Consider the following 24,547-nt stretch of genomic DNA (forward strand, 5'->3'; position numbering starts at 1 on the left):
GTAGAGATGCGTTCGGCGGCGCAGAGCTGCCGCAACTCTTTGAGGGAGAGGGAGACGTCACCCAAATCGCCTTCCTGCTCCCCCTGCCATTCGTCCTCCCCCTCGGTTGGTATGTTGCGGTCGACCGTGTGCGGACCCGTGGCGGCGGCGGCGGCGGCGGCGGCGGCGGCGGCGGCGGCTTTCTTCAGCTTTGAGGGTGGCGGTGCCGGCTCTGGTATGAATGGCGATGGGGGCCGGCGGTGCCGGCATTGGCTTGCCGCATCCAGCTCGTGAGAGCACGCACCGTCGTGCCCAAACGCGAACAGGCATCCCAGCCGCTTGCACCCGCCGGTGTCATTCCCATGTAGGCGGACCCGCCGCCGGCTCACCCAGCTAAGTGGGTGCGTTTTGCTATCGCCGTCGTCGTATTTCACAGTAAACGTCTCCTTTTCCACGTCGCTCAACGTCCCTAGGAACCAGTTGCCAGGCGACCAGAGGACGCTGACCTTGGTTCCCGGCGAAAGGGCACTCGGGTCCGAGGCGAGCACGGTGCGGTGCTGCTTCGCAGTGGGCAGCTCTGTGGTGGGCGGCTCCGTCGTCGCGGCTGACATATGGTGTCTGCGACTCGGCCGAAGTTACATATTGTCTACTCAGAGCGGTGGTTGAGGCCGATTGCCTCAACTGTCAACCACGTGGTTGACAGAGGCCTCAACCCTCAACCAAGTGGTTGACAGACCCCTTCAACCCCTCAACCACGCGGAATGGCTGTTCACACCCCCCGCGCAAAGGTCTGAACACACATTCTCTGTCCCGGCCGACCTGCGGCCGACGTCATGGTCGTCCGCGGACGCGGCCCTCCGTCTCCGGAGACATTACCGAACTCAAAACTGCTTACCAAAGCCAGATACGAGCTCAGCTCAGTGAGATCTAGCAGCACATACCCTCAAGTATCCAGAATAGCAAAGTCTGAAAAAGTCGGTCCGACCGCGCAGAGCGGTCTGGCTGTCTGCAGAGCTTCCGTCCGAGCCCTGAGAAATGTCGGAGGCATGTCGGCCCATGTTCGCGATTTTGATGGCGTTGCCCTTATTGCACGTGAAACAGACCGCGCCGGCCACGCACCCTTGTTCCCGGAGGCCAACTCGAACAGGTTTGAGCAATGGCCGCCTTCCATGCTCGACACGTCCGCCCGCCATCAAGTTGTACGATGAAAAATGCAGCAGGAACTTAGTTGCCTCGAAGGCCGCCCTGCTCGAAGGCCGCCCTGCTCTCGGCATTGTGTTGTTGACTGATAGCACTGTCTGATCCAACCAGAAAGAGCCGTCGAAGAGCCGTCGAGAGCTACATGAGACCCAAGTCGTCATGATGTGTGCACCAGAAAACGAAACTAGCGCCAAAATTGAGATCTCAGGATTGACATTAATTTCTCGCGCCTGCTTTCGCTGCTTGAGGCTCGCCAAACAGATACTGCGTCTATGGCCGTGTGCAACGTCAAGTCGTTATATAACCGCGACAAGACCATCGCGCCAACCGCGACTCTGTTGCTTTTATGCGGCAGCATTCACCGTGACTCTTGCCGTGAATGGTTAGTGACCGCAATACTACGCCGTGAGCTGAGCTTCACCAGCCGTTTATCTTCCTTCCCTTGCCTTCTCTTGCCGTCCGTTCTCTGTGCGCATTCCACTGCATGCGGCAGCACAAGCGTCTTCTGCCGGGCGCGCATCTGAACTCGTACCTGGTAGGCCATCGCTTTGCTGAAGGATCAGGCGCCTGAATGGCGACAGTGAGCGTCTCCTACTTATGGATTGCGCTCGAGGTACGAGGAGCGCAAGAGCGCGCCGCAGGCGAAGCGATTTTTTGGCGGCAGGCTGTTCCAGTTTATCTTGTGATCACGCGCGAGCCTGTGAATAGGCCCCGGAGGCCTCAACCCTCAACTAAAGGGTTGACGGGGGGTCTCAACCGTCAACCAGATGGTTGAGGGGGGGCCTCAACCCTCAACCCGTCAACCACCCCTCTGAGCAGAATATTGTAAACTTCGCGCCCTTCAAGCCTTCATCATCTGCCGATCATCTCGCCTGCCCACCAAACGGGGCACACGTGCGTTTTGCTTTGTATATAAAATGAACTCGGGGGCACGGGACGCGGCACAAACGGGGCACAAACGCCAGGCTACAAAGACGGGGAGGCACGTTTTGCTTTAGGTTTGTTGTTGGCAAATCAAGACACAGAGCTCACACAGAATGCGTTTGGCGTACAAGTAGAGAGACGCGTACTAAAGTACGTACGTGGGCGCCTCGCTGTCTACCCTTATAAGTCTCTCGTCTCGCTCTTTTAACGGTAGAACGTCCCACCGCCCGCCGAATCGATCAGTCCACAATCGTCGGCCCGCACCCCGCAGCGACCCGCAGCGATGGATGCCGCCCCCCACGGCCCCTACGGCCGACGCGCCGATGCACGACCGGCCTCCGTCGGACAGCTCTCCGGCCTCTCCGGCCGCTGCCGCCCGCGCTGCTGCCGATCCGGTCCCCTTCACGCTCCGCACAAGCAACGACAACTTTGAGGTCGCCGGCTTTGGCCAGGTGCCCACCACCTGCTTGCCTCCATGTTCACGCTTCGCGCCCCTTCCCCCCCTCTGACGCCGCCGTATGACCGTAGGTGAGGGGCACGACTACCCGCCTGGAAGGCGCTCTCATCAGCAAGTCACCCAGGCACCAACTCCTGGGCGTTTACGCTTGGCTACGAAACCATGCAGTGGATGCAGCTCGATCAAAACGGCGACGCCAACAGCGGGTCCCTGGGCGAGTTCCTCGCCCAGGATGAGGTGCGAGTCATGATGCTCGACCCAGCGTGCACCAAGTCGCTCACATTCCGTGAGTTCGTCAACGGGCCGAACATCTCCAAGTCGACTGCGATCTCGAACTCCGACAACTGGACCGGTGCACCAGCCGCGGAGGACGATGGCTCCCTCGACGACATCCCTTCATCGACGGACGCCTTCACCGCCGCCGGCCCTGGGCCATCCATCGCGGCCTCCGACTGGCTGCCGCAGCTCACACCCTAATCTATCTGCCTTGGGCACGGAGCCAACGGAGCCATCACGCACGCCGCAGCATCGCGTGCGGCTCCGAGGTCTCCCGCCGAGACCGGCTCGGCGCGGGTTTGACTGACGTGACTGACTGATGAGTGCTTGCGAGAGTGAGATTTTTAGCAATGCTTGCGATGGATGATATCTCCGACACCCAAAACCAAAATGCAAATGCGGAGTGGCCCACTTCGCGTGCAGATCCTGCGTCTCTCACTGCCCGAACAACAGAGGCGGGTACCGCCGCAGGACCCACACTACTCACTAGTGCTGGCGTTACGCCCGGATCAGCCTCGTAGGTCTTCTTCCCTTTTTGCGCAGCGGCGCCGCCAGGCGCCCGCCCCGGCGGTGAGCGACGCGTAGCGAGCGAACCGCCGGGGTGGGCGCCTGGCGGCTCCGCGGAGCTCCTTGGCTCGGCGCTTGTGCGGGGGCGCGAAGAAAAGAAATTTCTCCCCCTGGTCCCACCCAGCGCCTGCGCTCGGCGAAGGCCGCGAAAAATTAGAGCCCGCGAAATCGCTGCTGCGTCAGGACGCGAGTACCTCGCGAGAAGCCGTTCAAGCCCGGCCATCCTCACCCCCCGAAGCAGCTGTGGCCGCGATTTCAGCCGGTCTCGTGACCGCCCCGCCCCGGCAGGCGCGCGTTTGAGCGAGGCCGTCGTGCAGCGCACCGAGAAGGGGCCGGTCGCGCGCAGCGCCACGCCGCAGGCGTCCGCCGGAGGCCCGCCGGAGGCTGTATGCGGCGGCCACTTCCCCTCGGTCTTTCGCCGCGCTCCGGCCGCACCTTGGCTCCTGGCCGTCTCCTCCGAGTGGCTTTGCGCGCCCCCAACATTCCCCTGACAGCAGCGCCTCACGGCGTGGGCTGCGAGGTCACTCGGGGTGACCCAGGGGGCGGCGGGGGAGCACTCTTCCGCCGGAGTATCGACGGTCTTCCCGCTACTCGCCCGTTTAAGGTGCATCGACGCCCCGCCCACCACCTTCCCGGCAGCCCCCGCTCGGTGACGTCCTCATCTTCTCCCCCCTTGCCCCGCCCCCCCTTCAGGCAAGGCCCTGGCCACCAAACTCGCGCTCGTCGCTCCGGGAACGGGCAGCAGCGCGACGCTTTTCGAGAGCGAGCGGCGGCGGCGGCTCAGCACCAACCTTTGCAACGCAGGGGCTGGCTGCGTGGGCCCCCACCACCGGACTCCGTCGGGTTCGCGTCTCCCTACCCGCTGAGGGGAGCGCAGTGTGTGTCTGTGTCTGTGTCTGTGTCCCTGTCGTGTCGTGTGTGTCGTGTGTAACTCTCGCACTGCTCTGTCTTAGCTCTCGCCACAGGCTCAGCCTCGCCTCTCCGCCCGCACGCTCGACGCACACGACAGAACCCGGACGACGTGCGTTTTTGCTTCTCTACAAAACACGCACACCCACGCCCGCCCCAGTCAGCGGACCCAGCGCCATCGAGAACAAAGACTTTGGCGAGCCAACGCAGCCGAGAGATGGGTGAAATTCTGAAAAACGTGCAGCACTTCTAGCCGACATCGACAAAAGTCACTCTCTAGCCCCGCGGCGAGCGGCCCCGCCGGAGGCGAAGAAAATTTTGCCATCTAGCGCTCTCTAACACACATTTTTGCACAAATCGACGCCTCCAAACAATTCAATACGGCTCTAAGACTGGTCTTCACTGCAGCACGCCTCGAGCGAGTAATGCGTCTGTAGGCCAATATAATAGAGCTTCTCGCGCGCGCTCCTCAGCTGGCGGTCCGCAGGGCCGCCCGGGCCGGGCGAGAAGCGCAAGCCCGCCAGCCGCACCATGTGATTCACGATGATGAGCGTCTCGGCCTCGAGCAGCGTGTAGGAGCGAAGCTTGCCCTCGCACTCGCGTTGCTCGAGCCTGAGCCACTGCGCCTTGACCACGAGATAGCCCGCGGGGATGGTGTCGGTGTTGACGACCGTGTCCTCGGCCAGCGTGTACGCCTTCCCCTTGAGCACCGCCAGCCAGTAGAGCCCCTCGAGCGACTGCTCGCGCCGATCTGCGCGGCGACAGCGGCCTGGACAAGTCCGGCCAAGTCGGTTACGGGGAGGGCTACTACGAGGTCTTTGCGCGGGGGTGGTCGGGCGCCAGGCGCCCAGTCGATTGCCGCATAGTTCGTCGTAGTAGCCCGATCATAAACCTCTTATTCACACCTTGCACTTTGAAAAAAGAAATATCCGACCTTTGTCGAAGATCCGGAGGGTTTATCAGAGCATCACCCAGATAAATTCTCCGCAAGAGCCAAGAGAGCCTGCCGCTAGCGGAGAGTAGCGGTGCAGAGCGCGAACTCGCCGTACTGAGCCTAGCGCAGCGCGAACACGCCGTCTGAGCCTAGCGCAGCGCGAACTCGCTCCTGTTCATAGCTGCGCAACCCTAGCCTAGCTCCATTTTTTAGTTTTGGGTATGTTGTTGGTTATAGTGCTCCCGCCTCAGGGCGTCAGAGAGAGAGATCAGCGGGTACGACTTCCCGCGTTTATTCCTCATCTCAGAATTCTTTGCGCCCCAGCCGCCTTCGTCGGGCTCACGGGTCGCTGCATCAGGAGTTCCACTCGCCCATATGAGAGTTCCACCCGCCCCGTTAACCGCACGATCCGCCGCCATTGCGCCACTCACCGCATGGCTCCTCGCCAACGGTGCTCGCCTCGACGGCGTGAAAGCCTCCTGGCTGGGCCACGGGATGGGTGTCGGCGTTGTCGCCACGCGAGACCTGCCAAAAGGTCACGTGGCAGCCACCGTCCCTCGCGCCCTTCTTCTCACGGTCGACTCCGCCGCACACGACGACCCCCAGCTCGGCGCGCTGCTTGAGGTCCTGTCGGCCGAGGGCGTCCTGCAGGATGAGCACAACGGGTACGATGAGAGCACCGGCGTGCTGGCACTGCAGCTTCTCGCGGCGGCGGCGGCACAGCAACGAGGTGACGTCTCGAGGTTTGGTCCCTATGTGCGAACTCTACCCTCATCGGTCGACACGCCGCTTTTATGGCCGCGCGTGCTTCGCGAGACGCTGCTGGCCGGCACCAGCCTGCTGACAGACGTGCGAGAGCTGCGCGCTGCGAGCGCCGCCGAGCTGCGGCGGCTGCGGCGCTCCCTGCGGCGGGCGCCACCCTTCTCGACGGCCGCCGAGCCGGCCTGCTCGTGGCTCTCTCGCCTCGGCCTCGACGGCGGCGCGCCCTGCCCGCTCAGCGGAGAGCGCAGCGGCGGGCTCCAGAGGTGGATGTTGGCCAACGCTCTCGTCAGGTCCCGCGCGTACACCATGCCCCGCATGCGGCGGCGAGGGGGCGGGGGCTGGGAGCGGGACGAGCTTGTGCTGGCGCCCTTCATCGATCTTGCGAATCATGACGACGCGACGAGCCGGGCAGTGAGGTGGGAGGCGGAGAGGAGGGGCGAGGAGGCGGAGGCGGAGGAGGCGGCGGCGGCGGCGGTGGCGGCGGCGGCGGAGGCGGAGGCGGAGGCGAAGGCGGAGGCGGAGTCTGAGGCGGAGGCGGCGGCGGCGAGAGCCTTGGGTCGGGAGAGACGCGAAAGTGCTCTTTCGCTCTTCTGCGAGCGCGCCGTGCCTTGCGGCTCGCAGCTCCCCTCCTCGTACGGGCCGCACACCCTCCGCACCTCCCTCCTCACCTTCGGCTTCGTGACGGCCGCCCAGTCGCCGTCCGCGGCTCTCCGGCTGGAGGTGGACCCCGCCGACCCTTGGCGCGCAGAGAAGCGCGCTGTGCTCGAGGCGGCAGGGCAGGAGTCTTTGAGATTCGAGCTTGTGGCAAGGCCCTCGCCGCCGCCGCCGCCGCCGCTTCCGTCGCTGCTGCCGCTGCCGCCGCTGCCTTCACCCGTGTCTGATTTCGCTCCGTCACCGCCTCCGCCTCCGGGCCAGGCAGCGGCCGCTTCGCCGTTGGTACATCGGCCACCGATGGTCGACGCCGCGCTCCCCGAGGTCGACCCGTCGCTGATGCGAGTGTTGCGGCTGCTGGCGCTGCCGCCAGCCGAGGCCGCCACCCACCTCGCCGGCGCCACCGCCGCCGCCGCTTCGCCTCGCGGCTTTGGGGCACCGCCCCTCGTCAGCGCGGCTGGTGTCGACGCGTGGGCTGCCCTCGCCGCCCCATCGAGCACCGCCATCGAGCGCGCCGCGTACGCCCGCCTCCTCCGCGAGTGTCGCGCCAGCCTGCGCGCCCTCGAGGCGGCGCAGCGAGGCCCCATCGCCGGCTTCCAGGCGAACCTCGCCTCGGTGGCCGTGGCGTCGGTCGTGCGGCGAGGAGAGGCGACAGCGCTGAGACAAACGATCGCGGCGGCGAGGGCGGGTGCGAGGAAGGCAAGGCCAAGGGAGAATGTGGCGGGCCGTCACGAGTAGAGCAGGAGCCGACATGTCGACTGGGGGGGGGGGGGGGGGGAGAGACTTGCACAGACCTGTTGACCTCTGTGAGCATGCACACAAGCACATGCTATACGCTCCTTTTGGATGACACGTCGTTGTGTGTGTGTGTGTGTGTGATTTTGTTAAATGTTACTGGACTGCCAGCCCGCGCACTCCGGCCAGTGAGCCACTCGCACTAACGCAGGTAAAGCCGCACACCGAAAAAGAATTCGAGCACGAAGCGCCCCCGCACAAGGGATCGAGGCAGGCGGCGGCGGCGTCTCAGAACGAGGCTGAGGAGCGATGAGTCAGAGGATGAAACAGCAGGAGAGAAGAGGAGACGCCCGAGGGTGGGCGACGGCTAGCACCACACTCCTCTCCTTAAAATCCCTGTGTGGTGGCGGCGTCCGGCGTGCCGTCCTCCGATCCCTCCCCCTGCCTTACAATAAAAAAAATCCTGATTTGTACATACACCCGTTGCCGCCGCCGCCGCGGCCGCCGCCCCGCCGCCGCCGCCGCCGCCGCGCCCCAATGCTGACGGAGGCGCAGATCCTCGCCGCCCGGCTCACAGCCATCCGACCTGCGGTGACGGTCGACGTTCACTCCCTCACCGCCGACGGCCGATCGTGGATCCTGCACGCCCGCCGCTTTTGGCCGAGCGACAAGGAGGCCTTTGAAACTGTGTGGGCGACGCACCCGCCGACCCGGCCGATGGGGGTGATGTACGGGAAGCCCGTCACCTTCCATCGCTACCAGCAAGCCTACGGGTTCGACTATCGCTTCACTGGACAGACGGCGGCGGCTCTGCCTCTTGCGGCCGTGCCCGCGCCCATCGCGCCGGTGATCGATGCGCTGCACCGGGTCGAGTCGGATACGGAGCCGCAGAACTCGGCGCTCTTCAACTTTTACGAGGGCGGCTCGGACTACATGGGCGCGCACTCGGACGATGAGCGGCATCTCCACGCCTCTGCGCCCATCCTCTCCCTCTCATGGTGCCAGCCGCAGGCGCACGTGCGGCGGTTCCGGCTGCTGCCGAAAGACGGCGTGCGCGACGCCGTCGTCCCGCCAGCGTGGCGCGACGCCAAGCTCAAAGGCGCGGTCGTCGTCCTCGGCGACGGCGACCTCGTCGTGATGGGCGGCGCGTGCCAGCGCACGCACAAGCACGAGGTCATGAAGGCGGGCAGCCGCCGCGCACTCCACGAGCTGCAGGGGCGGCGCATCAACCTCACTGTGCGCAGCTTCGAGGAGTCGCCGGCCGCGACGCGCGCAGCCTCCGCCGCCGCGGCTGCACCCTTTGCGGCTGCCGCCTCCCCTCCCGCCGCGCCGGCCGCCGGAGGCATGGCCGCATGCGCCGACGGCTCTGCTCCCCTCAGCTCTGCCGCTGCCCGCGACTCTCCCGGCTCTCTCACTCCCCTCAGCTCTGCCGCTGCCCTCGGCCCTGCCTCTGCCCTCGGCCCTGCCTCTGCCCTCGGCGCTGCCGCTGCTCCCTGTGAGGCCGACGAGGAGGCGGGCTGGGAGTGCGCCGCGTGCACGCTGATCAACCCTCCCCTCGCTCCCCTCTGTGCTGCGTGCGAAGCGGCGCGGGGCGCTAGCAGCGCCGGCGCAAAGCGCAGGCTTTCGCACGATACGCTCGGTCGACCTCCCATCGGCCCGCTAGCCTCGCGGTTAGGCGGCAGCAGCCAGGCAACCCTCGAGGCGATGTGGCGGAGGAGCTCGTGAGAGATACGGCTTAGTAACAGATAGAGTCGTGTGTTATATGTTACTGTCCTATATGTTTCTTAGATGTTAGAAGTTGGCTTCTACCTTCTTGAGCGGTTACCGACACATGCACAAAAAAGACACAAATATTTTGAGTCTCGTTTATACGCGGGGTGTTTTACCACGTTAAGATAGAAAGCGTTTGGGGCGGGCTTATAGCCCGCAGAGTGTGCCCCCAGACGCAGACCCAGAGCTGTGCCTGTGGAGGCCTGGTCCCCCGACGGCGACGCCCCGAGTCCCTCTCCGAGTGTCGCCGCAGAGGGGGGGGGCGACCCCCTTCCACATAACCCGAGCCTAGACCCGAGCGTATATCTGGGCGCCGGGCAGAGAGACGGCGGACACGGACCCCGCGACGACACACACGCGCTCTCTCCCGACTCCCCTCTCTCCCGGTACACACGTGCGCGTCTCGGCTGCGCCACACGACAACCACGCAGACACGACACTGGGCCCCTCACATCACATGCCCTTCGACGCCTTTGTGGCCCTCCTGTGCTTCCGAGCGCGCAGGCGAGCCGCTTTCGCCTTGGAGAGGGGCGGCTCCTGCTTCTTCTTTGAAGCGGCCGGGCGCACGGAGAGCGACGACAGCTGCCGCACCGCCTCGCCGACCACCGCCTGCTCGTCGTCCGAGCTGCTGGCGGCGTCCTCCTCGTCCGAGCTGTCGGCGAAGCCGAGGAGCACCGCGTCCTTGAGGCCGAGGCACGAGAAGCTGTTCACGTTGACCACCGCCGAAGGCGCCCCGTCGCGCTTGGTGGTCCACATCAGGTCTCGGAGCGCCACCGCGATGATCTTTGCGCCGCGCATCGCGCCCATCAGGTTGAGCGCGCCGGGGCCGAGCTCGAGGACGGCGTTGGCACCGACCACGAACAAGTCCTCGCCGTCCGCCCACCGCAGCGACGTGTCCACGCGCGGGAAGCCGTCTCGCACCGGCGCGGAGAAGTCGGCCTGCACCTGCTGGTACAACCTGGACGACAGCGGCGTCTTGGCGGCGCCCGTCGCGAGGATCACGAGGTCGAAGGCGTCGCCGTCGACATGCAACTCGCCGCGCTCGAGTCGCACGGCGCTCTGCTCAATCCCCCCGTCCACCTGCAGCTCGAGCGCGCTAGAATCGCTCGCCGCCCCGCGGCGCAGCTCCTCCATGTAGGAAGCGGGCACTGTGCCGCCCGGCGCCGCCCGCTTCGCCCCCTCGCAGCGGTCCTCCATGCAAAGGAAGTCGAAGCGCAGCCGGTTCGTCTTGCGCATGTCGACCCAGTCGTCGTGCAGGTCGTAGGCGCGCGTCTGGAGCGGCCGGCGAGAGCGCAGGACGACGCGGGCGGCGCCGGCACCCACCGCCGCCAGCGCGGCCTGCGCAGCGGTGAGGCCACCGCCGACGACGAGCACCCTCGCGCCCCGCACGCCGACAACGCCGTCCGCCATCGTGCTGCCCCGGCCGAGCAGCTCGGCAGTGTGCGTCACCCGTCCGCCATGAACGGGAGGAACGCCGTCAACGCCGTCCGCCATCGTGCTGCCCATGAACGGGAGGAACGGGGAGGGCACAATCGGCGGCCCGGTCGGCCCCGTCGCGAAGATGACTGCCTCGGCGACAACGCAGTGCTCGACGCCCTCGCACTCGTAGCTCACCATGTACTCGCCGCTGTCGCCGTCCTTGGCCACCCGCGTCGCATACCCACGGTACCACTCGTGGGGTAGCTTGGCCTCGAGCGACGCGCAAAAGTCGCGGAATAGAGCGGTCGACGGCAGGCTGTAGAGGCGCGGGTCTTGCATCGAGAAGCCCTCGTCCGCCAGCTTGCTGCTTACAAAGGGCGCTGCCAGTAGCTCGCCCTCGCGGCCCTCGCGCAACGCAAAGTTCACGAGCGCCATGGGCTCAAAGGCGAGCGGGTGGGCCAGCGCGGGGCTTCTCAGGTGCTCAATCTCCAGGGACGCGAAGCGCTTGTTCCATCCCTCGCAGAAGCCCTCGTTTGGATCGATGATGCCGACCATGCCAATCTTTTGGAGGTTCTTGAAGCCCACTCGCCGCTGGAAGGCGTTGTCTGACGTGAATTGCCCAAAGGCGAAGGAGCTCTCGTGCAAGGCGGAGAGCGCCGCAAGTGCGTGCGGCCCGCCACCAATGATGAGCACGCTCACACGAGTCTTGGAGACGCCAGCATCCGGCTCGTGGATGACCGTCGCTGGTGACGACGGTCGGTGCAGAATGGCGTCCTTGGCTGACGTCGCGCACACGGGCATTGTTCGAGGCACCGAGAGCGCACGAAGCGTTCTAAGAGCGTGCTCGAGTCTTGCCTGCGAAGTCACGCACAAGAAGAATCGAATGAATACCCAAGGGTGAACTGCTGACGGGGTTTGCGATGAGGAGCGAGCCGAAGGGTTTCTCGGATTTTCCAGTGTATGTAGCTCTTACGTAATTTTAGAATTCGACAAAAAATTAGAAAAATGCACCCTAGCGCAACACTGGGCACGGGACTGGCGCGCACTGGCACTACTAGAGTACGCAGGAAGAATCTTCATACGTGGCGTGACTATAGACGAGCGCGTCGGAGAGGTTTCGACACGCGCACTTGTGGAGCCCTGCATTGTAGGCAACCGGCCCCGTAGGCTACTTTTGTGCTGCCGCGCGTGCGTGCTGCGTGTTCGACCCACCTGTGCTGCCGCAAGCGGCTGATATGCCTGCCTTGCTGCTCTCACTGCTCACCTCTGCGGTGGCCGCCGGCCCCAGCCTTGACGTCACCCCTTGGAACTCCACAACGGACCGCCTCCTCCTCTACACCCTCGGCAAGACTGGCAGCACATCCCTCGAGCTTGCGTTCGGCTGCCTAACTGGTAGATCGCGGCTACCTTTCGTGCGGAACATCGCCGCGGATGGCATTTGGCGAGATGATCAGTATTTGGCGTTGGAGACCCCTCCACGCGGCTTCAAGACGCACGTGGCTTCAGTGGCTCAGCGGATGGTGGAGATGGTACGACCGCAAGATACAAACTTATGGATGATCATCCCAGTGCGTGATACGCTCGCCCGCGCAATGTCCGACTTCTTCGAGACCCTGGACACACAGTATGTTGGGCCCGCGGTGAGAAACTGGTCCTTGGCCCAAATCATGTCGCGTTACAAAACACTCGAACCGCACATGGTGGGAAGGTCGATCATCGACACCTTGCAGCAGGTGCTCGGCGAGCGCGTCGACTGGCTCCCTCGGTTTGACCCGTCCTCTCACGATTTGTGGGCCGTTCGCGGCACCCTGAGGTTGCTCATCGTTCGTGCGGAGGACTCGACGCATTGGCCGTCCATCGTCGAGCGCCGCATGGGCGTGAAAATCCGGCTGCCATCGGCAGCGAACTCGGGGGAGGACAAATGGTACGGCGAGCTGTACCAGGCGTTCAAGAGTGGCTATGTCTCGGAGGTCGAGACGGTGAGGAGAGCGCTCAAGTCTACAGACATGAGGCTCCTCTACACCGAGGATGAGACCAATCGGTTCGCAGCCAGTGCACTGCACCTTCGGTGAGACTCTGCGTGTGGCGGAGAGAAGATGTAAGCTGGCTGGAAGCTGGAACAGTGGAACAGTGGCCCTAATAAATAAATAAAAACGGACAGCTCTCTACTGTGAGATGGGTAAAAAGGAACAGGTCCCCGCCCTTGCGATCTTTGTGCAGGGTTCTTTGTGGGTGTGGTCGGCGACTAGCCGGGGTCGTCCTCTGGTGGGGGACTAGCACTAGCCGTCTTCCACATGGTCCCTCGGGTCCCTGCTACTCCTAATCTCTTCGTACATCCTCCTGCTGATCTCCGCAAAGTCCTGCTCCCTCCCTCGTCTCGCTCTGCGCGTCTGCTCCGCCTCACCGTCTTCTGCCCTGCGTCGTCTGGCGACGGGTCCTCCATAGTCGGTCGAGGTCGCCGCCCTAGTGGCCCTGAGCGAGTCCTCTAGGGTGCGTTTTCTCAGTGCACAGTGGATTCCCAACGATAGCTCATTCTTGCCGAGCCACTTTTCATTGAATCAAATGAGGCTGCGCCCATTTAAACTTAGGACAAAATGAGCGATCGTCCACGTCGAAAGGGATACAAGGGTGCTATTGTGTGTGTTGGCTAGTTCCAATTCACTCTGTACTGACACGCTAATCTTGAAAACGCGTCCAACGGAGCTCCGTGTACCGTGTTGCTCCCAGCGCCCTCCTTCGCCTTCCTGCTGCGGCCATGTCTCAAAAGCAAGGCCGCAGTCCGCCTGACCCAGGTCCCAGCTCCCAGGCGCGAGAAACGAATCTGCGAGGCGTGGCCGCTTATGCGGCTCGATGGGGAGGGACGGGGCGGACTACGGGGATCGGCTTCTTACACCGCCCCTCCTTGCAGCGAGCCCCCTCCAACCACCCGCGCTAGGTCTCGGGGGACGCAGGGGTCACACCCGACGACCTCGGGGGAACTAACTAGCCGGGGCAGTCGGAGAAGGGGCAACTCCGTGCACTGACGGTCGGCCGCCAGAAAACACGCCTGCGTGGATCGCGTCACACCAATCCTCGCTACCCAACGTCACCCAAACAAAGGATAAGATTCCTATCCACCTCGAGAACCTCGAGAAGGCCGCAAAATCGCGGCGTAATTTTCAGCCTGTCGGCCTGACGAGAGGGCGTGTGCTGTTGTGTGTGTGTATATGCTGCTCCGCGCCTCGACGCTGCTACTCGTCGGCGCTCTCCTCCTCGCCTCTATCCGTCGGCGGCGCAGGGCGAGCGGCCGCCCCGTCCTCGCGCCTCGCTGTGCGGCAGTGGAAGCCGGCGCCGCGCCGCTCGTTGTGGTCGTCGGGCTGGGCGGGGTCGGCTCGCACGCGGCGCAGCTGCTGCTGCGCGGCGGGGTGGTGCGGCTGCGGCTGGTCGACTTTGACCAGGTGACCCTCTCGTCGCTCAACCGGCACGCCACCGCCACCCGCGCCGAAGTCGGCCTCGCCAAGGCGCTCGCCCTCCGCGCAGCGCTGCTCGCCATCCGGCCCGGTGCCGAGATCGACGCGAGGGTGTCCCTCTTCAACGCGGCGGCGGCGGCGGAGCTGCTCGGCGGGCCGGTCGCGCTCGTGATTGACGCGATCGACGACATTGCCACCAAAGCCGAGCTGCAGGTTCACTGCTTTCGCGCCGGCCTGCCCCTCCTCAGCGCGCTCGGGGCGGGCGGCAAGGCGGACTGCGGCTGCCTGCACGTGGCGCCGCTGGCGGACGTGCTCGGCGACCCGGTCGCGAGCAGCGTGGGCAAGCTCGTCCGCGCGGCGGAGCCAGCCGGCGGCGACTGGTGGCGCTCGCTCGACCAGCGGGTCGAGTGCGTCTACTCTTCGGAAAAGCAGCGGGTCGGGTGCGCCTGCCGGGGGTCGATGCGCGGCGGAGGCTCGCGGGGCGTGCTCACACCCCGCGCGCGTTGGACGTGCTCAGGCTGCTGCCGATGCCGGCGGGCGCCAGCAAGGAGTCGCTCGGCTCGCAGCCAACCTTCCGCGCGAGAGTCCTGCCCGTCCTCCCGCCGGTGCCCGCCGCCTTCGGGGCCGCCCTCGCCTCGCGCGCACTCGAGCTGTTGCGCGGAGGCGGAGGTGGAGGAGGAGGCGGAGGAGGCGGAGGAGGAGGCGGAGGCAGCGACGCTGCCGATGTGAACGGCAGCGCTTGCGGCGGCGACTGCGAACGTGGCGGCGGCGGCGGCGGCCGTGGCGCTGCTCGGCCGCCGCCGCCGCCCCTCCCGCCGCTGTCTGCGCCGTATCAGCGGAAGCTCTTCCTGCGCTTTGACAAGGAGCGCCTCGTCAGCCCGTGCGAGGGTCTCCCAAGCCCCTCCCGAGAGCCTCCCGAGAGCCGCTCCCCGAGGGTCGCCCCGCGGACGCCCGCCCACGGAGCCACGCGCCGCCCCCTCCTGCCGCGGGCAGGAGCACGTGCGGACGCGCCACCTCCCCGAGTGGAGCCCTCCCGAGGCGTGGCCTCTCTCGTTCGACGAGGTCGGCATCGTCGTCAACCTCGTCTTCCGCAGCCGCTGCGCGATCTCGGGCCTGCGACCGCAGGACCCCTCGCGGCCCCAGTTCTGCCTCTGCCCGCTCGACGAGGCTGGCCCGCCGGTGTTGCGCAACACGCTGTTCGTCACCCTCGCCGCCGCTGCCGAGCATCGCGAGCGAGGCGTCGCCGCGATGCCGCCTGCCTTGCGGCGGCGTATCGACGGCGCCTTTGCGTCGGCCTTGGGTGTAGAGGGGCGAGAGGGCTCTGCGCGGTGGCGCGGAGGCGATAGTAAAGGTAAAGGACGCGGCAAATGAAAAAATATTTAAAAGGAAGCGTTGTGTAAATGTGTGCTAAGAATCCGCACACAGGTCACAGCATGGCCATGCCCCATGGGGGGGTGGGCTGGCTCTGCTGTGACGGCTGTGGGCTGACGCGTGTGGGCACGTGAGGCGTGCTGCGCGCGGGGTGCTCTATGCTCATGTCTATGCTCCTAGGGTTGTCAAACGTTAAGAGCTGAACAGTGTTGCTAGTGTTAACAGTAACAACAGAACAACAGTGGGGCTCCCCAACAACAGCAGCTAACGTTAATAACGTTTGAGTATTTTCTTCCCAATCAATAACAAGGCTGGGTAGTCTCCCCCCATTCCCAGGGCCTCCAGGGCTCGCACCTCAACCTCTCACAGACCAGCGCACAGCGCCGGACGTATTTTCTTCTCAATAACAAGGCTGTGAAGACCAGGACGAACGGACGACTGAAAAGAGGGACTGAAAAGAGGGTTGTTCAAGCCGCCGCCACAGATCATGGACCTTACCGCGATCCAGAAGGGCACGACGCTGAAGCCAACACAGACGAACGACCGGTCTGAGCCTGTCAAGGAGAGCGTGACCATCAAGGCCAGTCCAATGAATCAGCTGAAGGAGGAGTTGAAGGAGAAGCCGAAACTGAACCACGTCGACACGGTCGACAAGAGTGCTCCGATGATCGAATCGTCGACGAAGATCGCGAAGGATGCGAGGCCGCAGCTGATGAGCGAGCTGCTCACCAAGTCGTCGTCACACGGCATCGCGGCTTCTTGACGCTTCGGCTGACCACGGCCCGTCGCTGACGGTAGCCGCCAATGCTTTGGCATCATGTTGATCTACCAGCAACAAATCCGAGCCGATTTCATTTCGGCGCCAGGTGAGTAGTTTCGCGGCGTGCGCGTTTGTGTTGTCCATATAGCGGGACCACCCTGCGCCGTGGAAGCGCGCTGGACACGCGCACACGCGCTGCGCGCCAGGTGTGGCTGGTCTCGCGCTCTCTTTTGCTCGTGTGTTGTCCGCAGAGGAAAATCAGAGTGTCTAGGAAAGAGCGGCGGCGACCCCATCCGCAATATCCTCGGCGCAGCCGTGCGCGATTGTCCATCCCGACCCACCGTGCCCATAGTTATGCGCCAGCAGAACGCCGCCGCTCGTGGCGCGCGGCTCAACCTCCACCCGCACGCCCGCGCCTCGCACCGGCCGGTGGCCGACCCACACTTGACGCAGCGCCCCCAGGCTGCCGGGCGCGATGGCGGCTGCGGAGGCCTCGATCCGCCCCACCTCCTCGCGTGACGCGTCCGCCGTCACGCCCTCGTCGTACGAGCCGCCGCACACGACCACGTCGCCGCGCGGGATGACGTAAGCCGGAGTCGCGTCGCCGCCCGAGAGCGGCGCCTCCTGCGACATGACCACGGCGAGGCCCGCCACCGAGGCGCGCTCGTACTGCAGCACCACGCCGCGCCCGTTGGTCACCGCCGAGGCATCCTCGCCGCCGAGGGCGCCGCCGCCCAAGCCAGCGCAATTGACGGCGATTTCGCAGCCGAGCCTCTGCGCGAGCTCAGCCACGGCGGCGGGGCCACCTTCGAGCGCCTCTATCCGCGCGGTGGCGCCGCTGTCGAAGAGCGACGCCTGCAGCGCGTCGAGGTAGCGCGGCGAGTCCACGACGAGGCTGTTCCACAGCCTACGGTGTAGGGTGTTCCACACACCTCCTGCGTGCGCACGCACCCTTTTTTTTGGTGCGTGCCAGGGCGTTCCAGCTCGAGCGGTACTCGCTGGGGATCCGCACGAGCGTGGAGGCGCCGCGCCGCGCGAGCGCCGCCGCCGGATCACCGGAGCACGCCTCGAAGACCAGGCGCGGGTCGGAGGCCCACGGCGGCGGCGGCGGCGGTGCCTCTGCCCGGAACAGCTCGGTCGCGGGCAGGGACTCGATGAAAGCGCCGAGGGCGGCGCTCGAGCGCTGCTCCTCGAGGAGGCAGCTGAGCGTGACCGAGGCCCACCGCGCCACCGCGTCGGCCGGCTCGGCGTGGAACGGCATCCACAACCCTCCTAGGAGCGGCAAGGGAGCGGCTCATGCGCGCAGCGTATTGCAGCTCACGGGAAAAGCCTGGAAAAGCCTGCGCCGGCCGACGTGGTACGTGCGGACCACTCGCGGGCGGCGACGACGACGTCGAGGCCGCGCCGCTGGAGCGCGCGCGCGGTGGTCAGGCCGGCGATGCCGGAGCCGACGACGAGAGCTCGCGTGCTTGGCATCTTGAACACTGGGGCAACCGTTGGTTGCGATGTGAGGTGTGCTGGACCGGTATGCTGCACGTGCTGCACCCCCCCAACAAAGAATTCTCACGGAACACTGGGCAAGGGACTCAGAACAAAGAAAACGCCAAGGTTGCGCGCACGGCAGCGACACATTCTTTTCTAACAAGTCCTTGAGACCATCACGACATGTGCCTCGCCATCGCTCGCCGGAACGCGTCCTCCGCCAATCTCACATTCTGCGGCTCGTTCCAGAAGTGCGAGACGCCCGACGTGTGCGGGAGCACCAGCACGGGGCACGCGAGCGGCGACTCCGCCGAGCAGCTTTCCTCGAGCAGCTTCGGCTGGCGGAGCCGGAAGGCGGACGCGACGCGGAGCCCGAGCAGCACCACGAGTCGGTAGCCCGACAAGTCCATCGCCGCCGCCGCCGCGCGTGCCTCCTCCATCGGGAAGCGATCGCCCGTGCTCGCGTGCAGCGCGTAGCCGGCCGCCGTGCCGTGCTTGTCGTCCTTGTGCTTGCGGCCAGGAAAGGCCGAGAGCACGTTGCGCCGGTCGAAGCGCTCCCACAACGCCTCCACCGTCAGGCCAGCGAGCCGGGCGAGCCGCTGCTCCGCGAGGCCCTCCAAAGGGCGGAAGCCCGCCGCAGCACTCGCGTTTGGCGCCTGCCCGATGATGACGCCGAGCCGGCCGCCGGCCGCACCGCCTGCCAGGCGCGGCCCTCCTCCCCCTCGCCTCCGCTTCCTCCTCTCCTGCGCGATCAGATCCATGTCCGCGAAGAGTCTCGCCGCCGACTCGCGGAGCATAGACGCGTGCTGCATCCAGAGCCGCCCGAGCGCCTCGCTGCTCCTGCTCGCGCCAGCCCGCTTCGCCGCCCCCGAGCGAGCGTCTGTCAGCGGAGCGGCAGACGAGGCGGCCGCGGTGGCCACCGCGGCAGCGGCACTGCCCGCCGATCGACGGGCCGCCTTTTCGGCCTTGCGCGCGGCCTTGCGCGCGGCCTTGCGCGCGGCCTTGCGTGCGGCCTTGCGTGCGGCCTTGCGTGCGGCCTTGCCACTGTCGAGCTCAGACGAGGCGGGCGCAGCTGGCGCCGGCGGCTCGGCCGACACGACTGTGCTAATCGACGCAGCAGCGTCGTCAGGCTCTAGGGCTGCTTCACCGACGGGCTCCATTCCCGAAGCCGATGCCTCGCATGAAGTGCTGGCCTCACATGAAGCCTCGGCCTCGCTCGAAGGAGCATCAGTTTGCCCCACCGCCGATGCTCGGCCGCCCAGGCGCATATGCGGACTTGGGACGGCGGCTTGAACGGTGTGTCGCACCGCTTGGGCATCAGCGCGCATACCTTCGCTTCGCGGTAGCTGCGCCTTACACAAATTGAGAATAACGTGTGCGCCCTCAGCGGAGCTGGGAAGAGGACCGCCGCAAGCGGCGTGGCGTGGAGCGGTTGAGCATCCCTCCGGGGGCCCCTCTGCGCCGGGGAGGCGTTGTTGGAGGCTAGGACGCAAGCGTCCGTCGCCTTTTTCAAACTCGGGGCCCACTCCGCTACACGCTCCGACCCGAATTTGGAGGGCCTAAAAGTTTAAGGTATTGCTGCGCAAAAGGGGAAGACACTCCACGCACAAAGTACATGCATACTTCCTCTTAGGCGGACCCTCCCGATGCCAGGACGCATCTAGTGCTAGTGTCGCTTTAGGAATCTTTAGGAAATGCGGCGGCGAAGGCTAAGCGCATAAAGAAAGTCGGGGTCGCAGAGAGCGTCGCGCAGCAGTTGAGCATGCTCGTGCGTTGTTTAGGACGCCACGCCAATTATCTGCGCGCCCATCTGTTGCCTGGCATCCCCTGCGAATTCGTCGCTCGTGATCAGCTCCGCTGCCGCTCGTAGCAACCAGTGCCGTGTCGAGATGAAGCTCCGCGACGACGCCCGTGGACTGCACGCGCAGGGAGAGGCGCACGAGCTCCCGCACGGCAAGCGACTTCTCGGCATGCGCCGCCTGACGCCTGTCGGCATCCCATTCTTGCAAGCAAGCCATTTCTACCGACGACCGCGTATTTGGTCGCGGAGAGGACGTTTTGGTACGTTTTGGCACCAGCTGAAGGCTTGGCGCTTGCACGGACAAGAGCCCGTTGCCAACCGCACTTTTGCCAGAGCCTCGCGAATCAATTGGCCTCCGCTCGGGTGTGAACATATTCGCTGCGGTCAAAAATGTTTTCAGTGCGGAAGGGGGTAAATTTAGCGGCCCATACAGGGGAGCTGGGGAGGCGAGGCGCCGATCGAGCCGCCGCCATCGTCGCAGTCGCCGCCGCAAGCGCTGCCGTTCACATCGGCAGCGTCGCTGCCTCCGCCTCCTCCTCCGCCTCCTCCGCCTCCTCCTCCACCTCCGCCTCCGCGCAACAGCTCGAGTGCGCGCGAGGCGAGGGCGGCCCCGAAGGCGGCGGGCACCGGCGGGAGGACGGGCAGGACTCTCGCGCGGAAGGTTGGCTGCGAGCCGAGCGACTCCTTGCTGGCGCCCGCCGGCATCGGCAGCAGCCTGAGCACGTCCAACGCGCGCGGGGCGTGAGCACCCCACGCGAGCCCCAGCGGGGGGTCGGTCGGTCGGGTTGGCTCGAGGGTCACACCGCACATACGACAAGGGCCGGGGAGCTGAGGAGCGCACCCAGCGGGCCGGATGATCGGGATCGGGTTGCGGGCAAGAGAGCCCTAGCCCTGGGGGTGCGCGTTCGCAGGGAAAGGGCCGTAAAATAAACACGGGTCTCCGAGGGTTAGTACCGCGCTCCAGGTTTCCTCTAGCAGCAGAAAACGCCCCCTCTACTCGGAGCTAGTAAACACCAGACAAGGACACGCGACGACACACACTCCCCCTTGGCGACGGCGTCGCCAATCACAACCCCTCCGCCCGGCCTCCCTGCCCCGGCGCCGGTTGGGTCCACCCCCCCGCTCGGTCCTTTCTCCTGTTTGCTTCTCGTTTCTCGATGGTTGTACGGCGGGCGCGAGGCCCTACCTCCCCTCCTAGCCTTTTTCGGTTGCGGCCCCGCCGCCGTCTCGTCCTCTCTGCCTGATCCTGTTGACTCCGCCTCCGGCGATCCCGCGCCCGACTCCCCGGGGCAAAGGCGGTGGCATGGGTCGCGTCGCCTCCCCGCCCAGGGAGGTCGGGCCGGCTCTCCCTGGTCGACGAGTCGCGCCCGCATCCGCGGCCTCTCTATCGTCTTCGGCTCGCCCCTCCCCTCCGCTGGCCCCTCATCGAGCTCGGGGAGGCGTGGCCCTCCCTGTCGAAGATCACGGTGGTCCGGCTGCCACTGCGACGGTACGCCGGTGAGACCACTGCGACCATAAATTCTCGCCACTGGAACGCTAACCGTACTTACTTACAGCTGCTGTCTGTACAGAGATGCCAGCACGCAGCACCCCCCACAGGCAGAGCGCTGCTGCTGGGGGGGGGGTCGGCCATGGCTTTAGATGTGCAGGGGGGGTACCGAGCAATGTGCGGCCGCTCCAACAAACACGGTGCGAAAGACTCTCTAGTCTCTACACACACACGCTAAATAAACAAACACACACACACACACACACACACACACACACACACACACACACACACACACACACACACACACACACACACACACACGCCGACAAGCACGCGTGCCGAGGAGGCACGTTCGACTTCAGCCAAGGAGGGTGCACACTTCCTACGATACCAAAAAGTTCTACGCTGCAATCACCGTGCCTCGTCAAAGCCAGAGCTCTCTCACCGAGGTCCAAACTAGAGCTCCCATGGTGCACGCCAACAAATCGCGCCCCGCGGTCGCGCTCCTGAGCAGGGGCATGTCGACGGTGCCCCTGGCGGGCGAGATGCCCCGCATCCCGCCCAAGAAGCGCGACTTTGCGGCCGAGGTCGCCGCGCTCAAGCAGTGGTGGTCGAGTGACCGCTTTGCCGAGACCAAGCGGAACTACACGGCCGAGGCACGCGCCTCGGCGTCCTCCGCGCGGCGCGACGGTTCCACACTCACCCCCCCTTCCCTCCTTCCCGCGCGCAGGACGTCATCAAGCTCCGCGGCTCGCTCCAAAACTCCTTTGCCGCTGGCGAGATGTCGATGAAGCTCTTCGACACGCTGCAGCTCTGCAAGCAGAGCGGCGGCCACTCACGCACCTTCGGCGCGTGGCTCCCGCCTCTCCCTACCCTCCTACCTCCCCCCCCACCGTCACCCTCCCCTCCCCCCCCCGCTCCCCTCCTTGCCTGCGTGACCCTCGCGACTGGTGTTCCCGGCAGGCGCGCTCGACCCGGTGCAGGTCGCCACGATGGCGCCCAAGCTGTCGTCCATCTACATCTCGGGGTGGCAGTCATCCTCGACCGCCGCCTCCTCCAACGAGCCCGGCCCCGACTTTGCCGACTACCCGATGGACACGGTGCCCAACAAGTGCGACCAGCTCTTCCGCGCGATGCAGCACCACGAGCGCAGGCTGTGGGAGGAGGAGTGCCGCGAGTCGGCCAACCCGCAGGTGCCCGACATGATGACGCCCATCGTGGCGGACGGCGACACCGGCCACGGCGGCCTCACCGCCGTCATGAAGCTCACCAAGATGTTCGTCGAGGCTGGCGCCGCCGGGATCCACTTTGAGGACCAGTCGCCCGGCACCAAAAAGTGCGGCCACATGGGAGGCAAGGTGCTCGTGCCGACGCAGGAGCACGCGGACCGGCTCAACGCGGCGCGGCTGCAGGCGGACATCCTCGGCACGCCCACCCTCATCATCGCGCGCACCGACGCCGAGGCGGCCACCTTCATCTCGTCCAACATCGACCCGCGCGACCACGCCTTCATCGTGGGAGCGACCGTCTCGCGGCCGCTGGCGGGGACGAGCCTGGACGCGCCGACGCTCAACGCGACCCTCTCGCTCGCGGCGGAGCAGGGCCTCGACTCGGAGGAGGTCACCAAGAAGTGGGCCGACGCCGCGGGCATGTGCACCTTCCCCGAGGCGGTCCGGACAGCCGCAAAGGCGAGCGGCGTCGCCCCGGCGTCGATGCTGCCGTTCGAGAACGTGGTCGCGCAGGGGGGCGGCATCGAGGAGATGACGGCCGCGGCCAAGGCGATCCTGGGCGACAGCATGCCCGCCTTCGACTGGGAGGCTCCCCGCGCGCGCGAGGGCTACTACCGCCTCCAGCCGGGCACCGACATGGCCATCGCTCGCGCCAAGGCGTGGGCGCCGTACGCCGACCTGCTGTGGATGGAGACTGCGAAGCCGATCCTGTCGCAGGCGGAGGAGTTCGCCGCGGGCGTGCACGCCGCCTTCCCCGGCAAGATGCTCGCCTACAACCTCTCGCCCTCGTTCAACTGGGACGCGGCGGGCATGAGTGAGCAGCAGATGGAGGCCTTCACGGGCGAGCTGGGCCGGCGCGGCTTCGTGTGGCAGTTCATCACGCTGGCGGGCTTCCACGCGGACGGGCTGATGACGCACAAGTTCGTCGAGGCGTACGCCGAGCGCGGCATGCACGCCTACGTCAACATGATCCAGCGCGCCGAGCGCGAGGCTGGCGTCAAGCTGCTCAGACACCAGCACTGGTCGGGCGCGGAGCTCATGGACGAGCAGATGCGGATCGCGTCGGGCGGCGCCTCCTCCACCTCCGCCATGGGCGCCGGCGTCACCGAGTCCCAGTTCGCCGGCAAGGCCGAGTCGGCCGACAAGGGCGCCTACGCCAACCAGACGCGCATCTACTCGTCCATCGACGAGCCAGACTACCTGCCGAACACGAAGCGCGTGCCCTCGTCGATGGACTCGCCCTAGGCGCGGCGCGGCGGCGCGGGAGCGACGCGGGTGGAGGGGCAGCGGAGGGAGCGGGAGGAGGGGCGGCAGCCCCCCCACATATGCCTCGAGAGGGCACACCCCCACATCCCTGTAGAGGGGGGGCCACGGCAGCTTTCGCCGCCCCCCGCCCCTACGGGAGGGGCCGCTGGAGTGACGTACCGTTCTCGTCTGTCCTCGTTCTGTGGATCGTCCGTCTCCCCCCACTCCCCGCCTGTTTGTTATTCGTGGTTCCACCCCGCGCCCTGCGTGGGCGCGCGGGGAGGCGTCTCCAGGGGTTGTAATTGGGCGGGTCCTATGCTGTATCGCGGTCTGTGGTTTCCAGTGAGTTTTATGAACGTTTTAAGAGTTCTCCAAAATGGCAGTTCTTTTTTGCACGACACTGGTCACTGCGCACTGGCGCGCCAAAGAAAGAAAGAAAACACGCAACCCAAGGGAGGGATGGGAGGACGGCACGCCGCCACCACACAGGGATTTTAAGGAGAGGGGTGTGATTAGCCCGGTCGAACACCCCGGTCGCGATTTTGGCAAGTGAATACGGGCGCTTTTTGACGATGAAATAGAAATCTACTGCCCGAGGGAAACACATAGACACCCACATGGTTGACCAACCCTTAGTGTGTGAGGGTCAGTGTTCACATTCACACCCCACTGGCACCGCGGCACTGTACAGTGTGCAGACCGACATACAGCACGCACAATGTAGCACTTATTAGTGAGCGCGCGCATCCCCCGCGCTCGCCCTCCACGGCCGCTGAGCGGCGCAACGCACATGCCTCCCTCGCGCGCGCTAGCGGCTCGGCGAGGTCGGCCGGCGCGAGCACAACCCCAAGGATGCCGTAAGCGGGTGGCTGCGCCGCCGCTGCGCCGTCGGGGCGACGGCGACGGCGGCGACGGCGGCAGCGGGCCGGGCAGCGGCGGTGGCGGTGGCGGTGGTCAGGGCGGCGGCGTCGAGGGCGGCGGCGTCGAGGGCGGCGGCGGCGACGGCGGCGGCGGGCTCGGTGGGGGCGGCGACGGTGGAGGCGGCGAGGGAGGCGGCGGGCTCGGAGGCGGCGGCGAGGGCTGCGGCGGCGAGGGCTGCGGCGGCAAGGGCGGCGGCGGCGAGGGCGGCGGCGGC

The 24,547-nt window shown here is 65.9% G+C and overlaps 8 protein-coding genes across 8 annotated transcripts; 5 read left to right on the forward strand and 3 right to left on the reverse strand.

The window, feature by feature from the left end:
• Window positions 1–5,621: 5,621 nt before the first annotated feature.
• Window positions 5,622–7,397, forward strand: EMIHUDRAFT_102866 (hypothetical protein; the record flags this gene model as incomplete). The annotated part of the gene is made up of 1 exon (XM_005768628.1): window positions 5,622–7,397. One exon carries the CDS (start codon window positions 5,622–5,624, stop codon window positions 7,395–7,397), a length of 1,776 nt encoding a protein of 591 aa, XP_005768685.1.
• Window positions 7,398–7,931: 534 nt separating this feature from the next.
• Window positions 7,932–9,057, forward strand: EMIHUDRAFT_210584 (hypothetical protein; the record flags this gene model as incomplete). Its single annotated transcript, XM_005768629.1, has 2 exons — window positions 7,932–8,630; window positions 8,977–9,057. 2 exons carry the CDS (start codon window positions 7,932–7,934, stop codon window positions 9,055–9,057), a joined length of 780 nt encoding a protein of 259 aa, XP_005768686.1.
• A 560-nt stretch (window positions 9,058–9,617) lies between these two features.
• Window positions 9,618–11,384, reverse strand: EMIHUDRAFT_102868 (hypothetical protein; the record flags this gene model as incomplete). Its single annotated transcript, XM_005768630.1, has 1 exon — window positions 9,618–11,384. The coding sequence occupies one exon, from the start codon at window positions 11,382–11,384 to the stop codon at window positions 9,618–9,620; it is 1,767 nt and encodes a 588-aa protein (XP_005768687.1).
• A 434-nt stretch (window positions 11,385–11,818) lies between these two features.
• Window positions 11,819–12,655, forward strand: EMIHUDRAFT_210586 (hypothetical protein; the record flags this gene model as incomplete). Its single annotated transcript, XM_005768631.1, has 1 exon — window positions 11,819–12,655. The coding sequence occupies one exon, from the start codon at window positions 11,819–11,821 to the stop codon at window positions 12,653–12,655; it is 837 nt and encodes a 278-aa protein (XP_005768688.1).
• A 1,134-nt stretch (window positions 12,656–13,789) lies between these two features.
• On the forward strand, window positions 13,790–16,166 carry EMIHUDRAFT_102870 (hypothetical protein; the record flags this gene model as incomplete). The annotated part of the gene is made up of 4 exons (XM_005768632.1): window positions 13,790–14,472; window positions 14,550–14,637; window positions 15,026–15,211; window positions 15,888–16,166. 4 exons carry the CDS (start codon window positions 13,790–13,792, stop codon window positions 16,164–16,166), a joined length of 1,236 nt encoding a protein of 411 aa, XP_005768689.1.
• Window positions 16,167–16,430: 264 nt separating this feature from the next.
• Window positions 16,431–17,639, reverse strand: EMIHUDRAFT_210589 (hypothetical protein; the record flags this gene model as incomplete). Its single annotated transcript, XM_005768633.1, has 3 exons — window positions 16,431–17,098; window positions 17,220–17,435; window positions 17,525–17,639. 3 exons carry the CDS (start codon window positions 17,637–17,639, stop codon window positions 16,431–16,433), a joined length of 999 nt encoding a protein of 332 aa, XP_005768690.1.
• Window positions 17,640–17,749: 110 nt separating this feature from the next.
• Window positions 17,750–18,468, reverse strand: EMIHUDRAFT_436526 (hypothetical protein). Its single transcript, XM_005768634.1, has one exon. The coding sequence runs from the start codon at window positions 18,455–18,457 to the stop codon at window positions 17,822–17,824; it is 636 nt and encodes a 211-aa protein (XP_005768691.1). The 5' UTR covers window positions 18,458–18,468; the 3' UTR covers window positions 17,750–17,821.
• Window positions 18,469–21,374: 2,906 nt separating this feature from the next.
• Window positions 21,375–23,801, forward strand: ICL1 (isocitrate lyase). Its single transcript, XM_005768635.1, has 3 exons — window positions 21,375–21,594; window positions 21,669–21,786; window positions 21,902–23,801. Exons 1-3 carry the CDS (start codon window positions 21,406–21,408, stop codon window positions 23,410–23,412), a joined length of 1,818 nt encoding a protein of 605 aa, XP_005768692.1. The 5' UTR covers window positions 21,375–21,405; the 3' UTR covers window positions 23,413–23,801.
• Window positions 23,802–24,547: the final 746 nt, after the last annotated feature.

This window comes from Emiliania huxleyi (genome assembly GCF_000372725.1).
Source record: "Emiliania huxleyi CCMP1516 unplaced genomic scaffold EMIHUscaffold_45, whole genome shotgun sequence".
Classification (NCBI taxonomy): domain Eukaryota; phylum Haptophyta; order Isochrysidales; family Noelaerhabdaceae; genus Emiliania; species Emiliania huxleyi.

What these genes read in the sequence shown, in the direction of transcription:
- EMIHUDRAFT_436526 (XM_005768634.1), bottom strand. Translation starts at nt 18,457, where the DNA reads ATGCAGCACGCGTCTATGCTCCGCGAGTCGGCGGCGAGACTCTTCGCG.
- ICL1 (XM_005768635.1), top strand. Translation starts at nt 21,406, where the DNA reads ATGGTGCACGCCAACAAATCGCGCCCCGCGGTCGCGCTCCTGAGCAGG. An exon ending in AGCGGAACTACACGGCCGAG is followed by an intron (nt 21,595 to 21,668) that starts GCACGCGCCTCG and finishes TCCCGCGCGCAG; the next exon opens with GACGTCATCAAGCTCCGCGG. An exon ending in CGGCCACTCACGCACCTTCG is followed by an intron (nt 21,787 to 21,901) that starts GCGCGTGGCTCC and finishes TGTTCCCGGCAG; the next exon opens with GCGCGCTCGACCCGGTGCAG.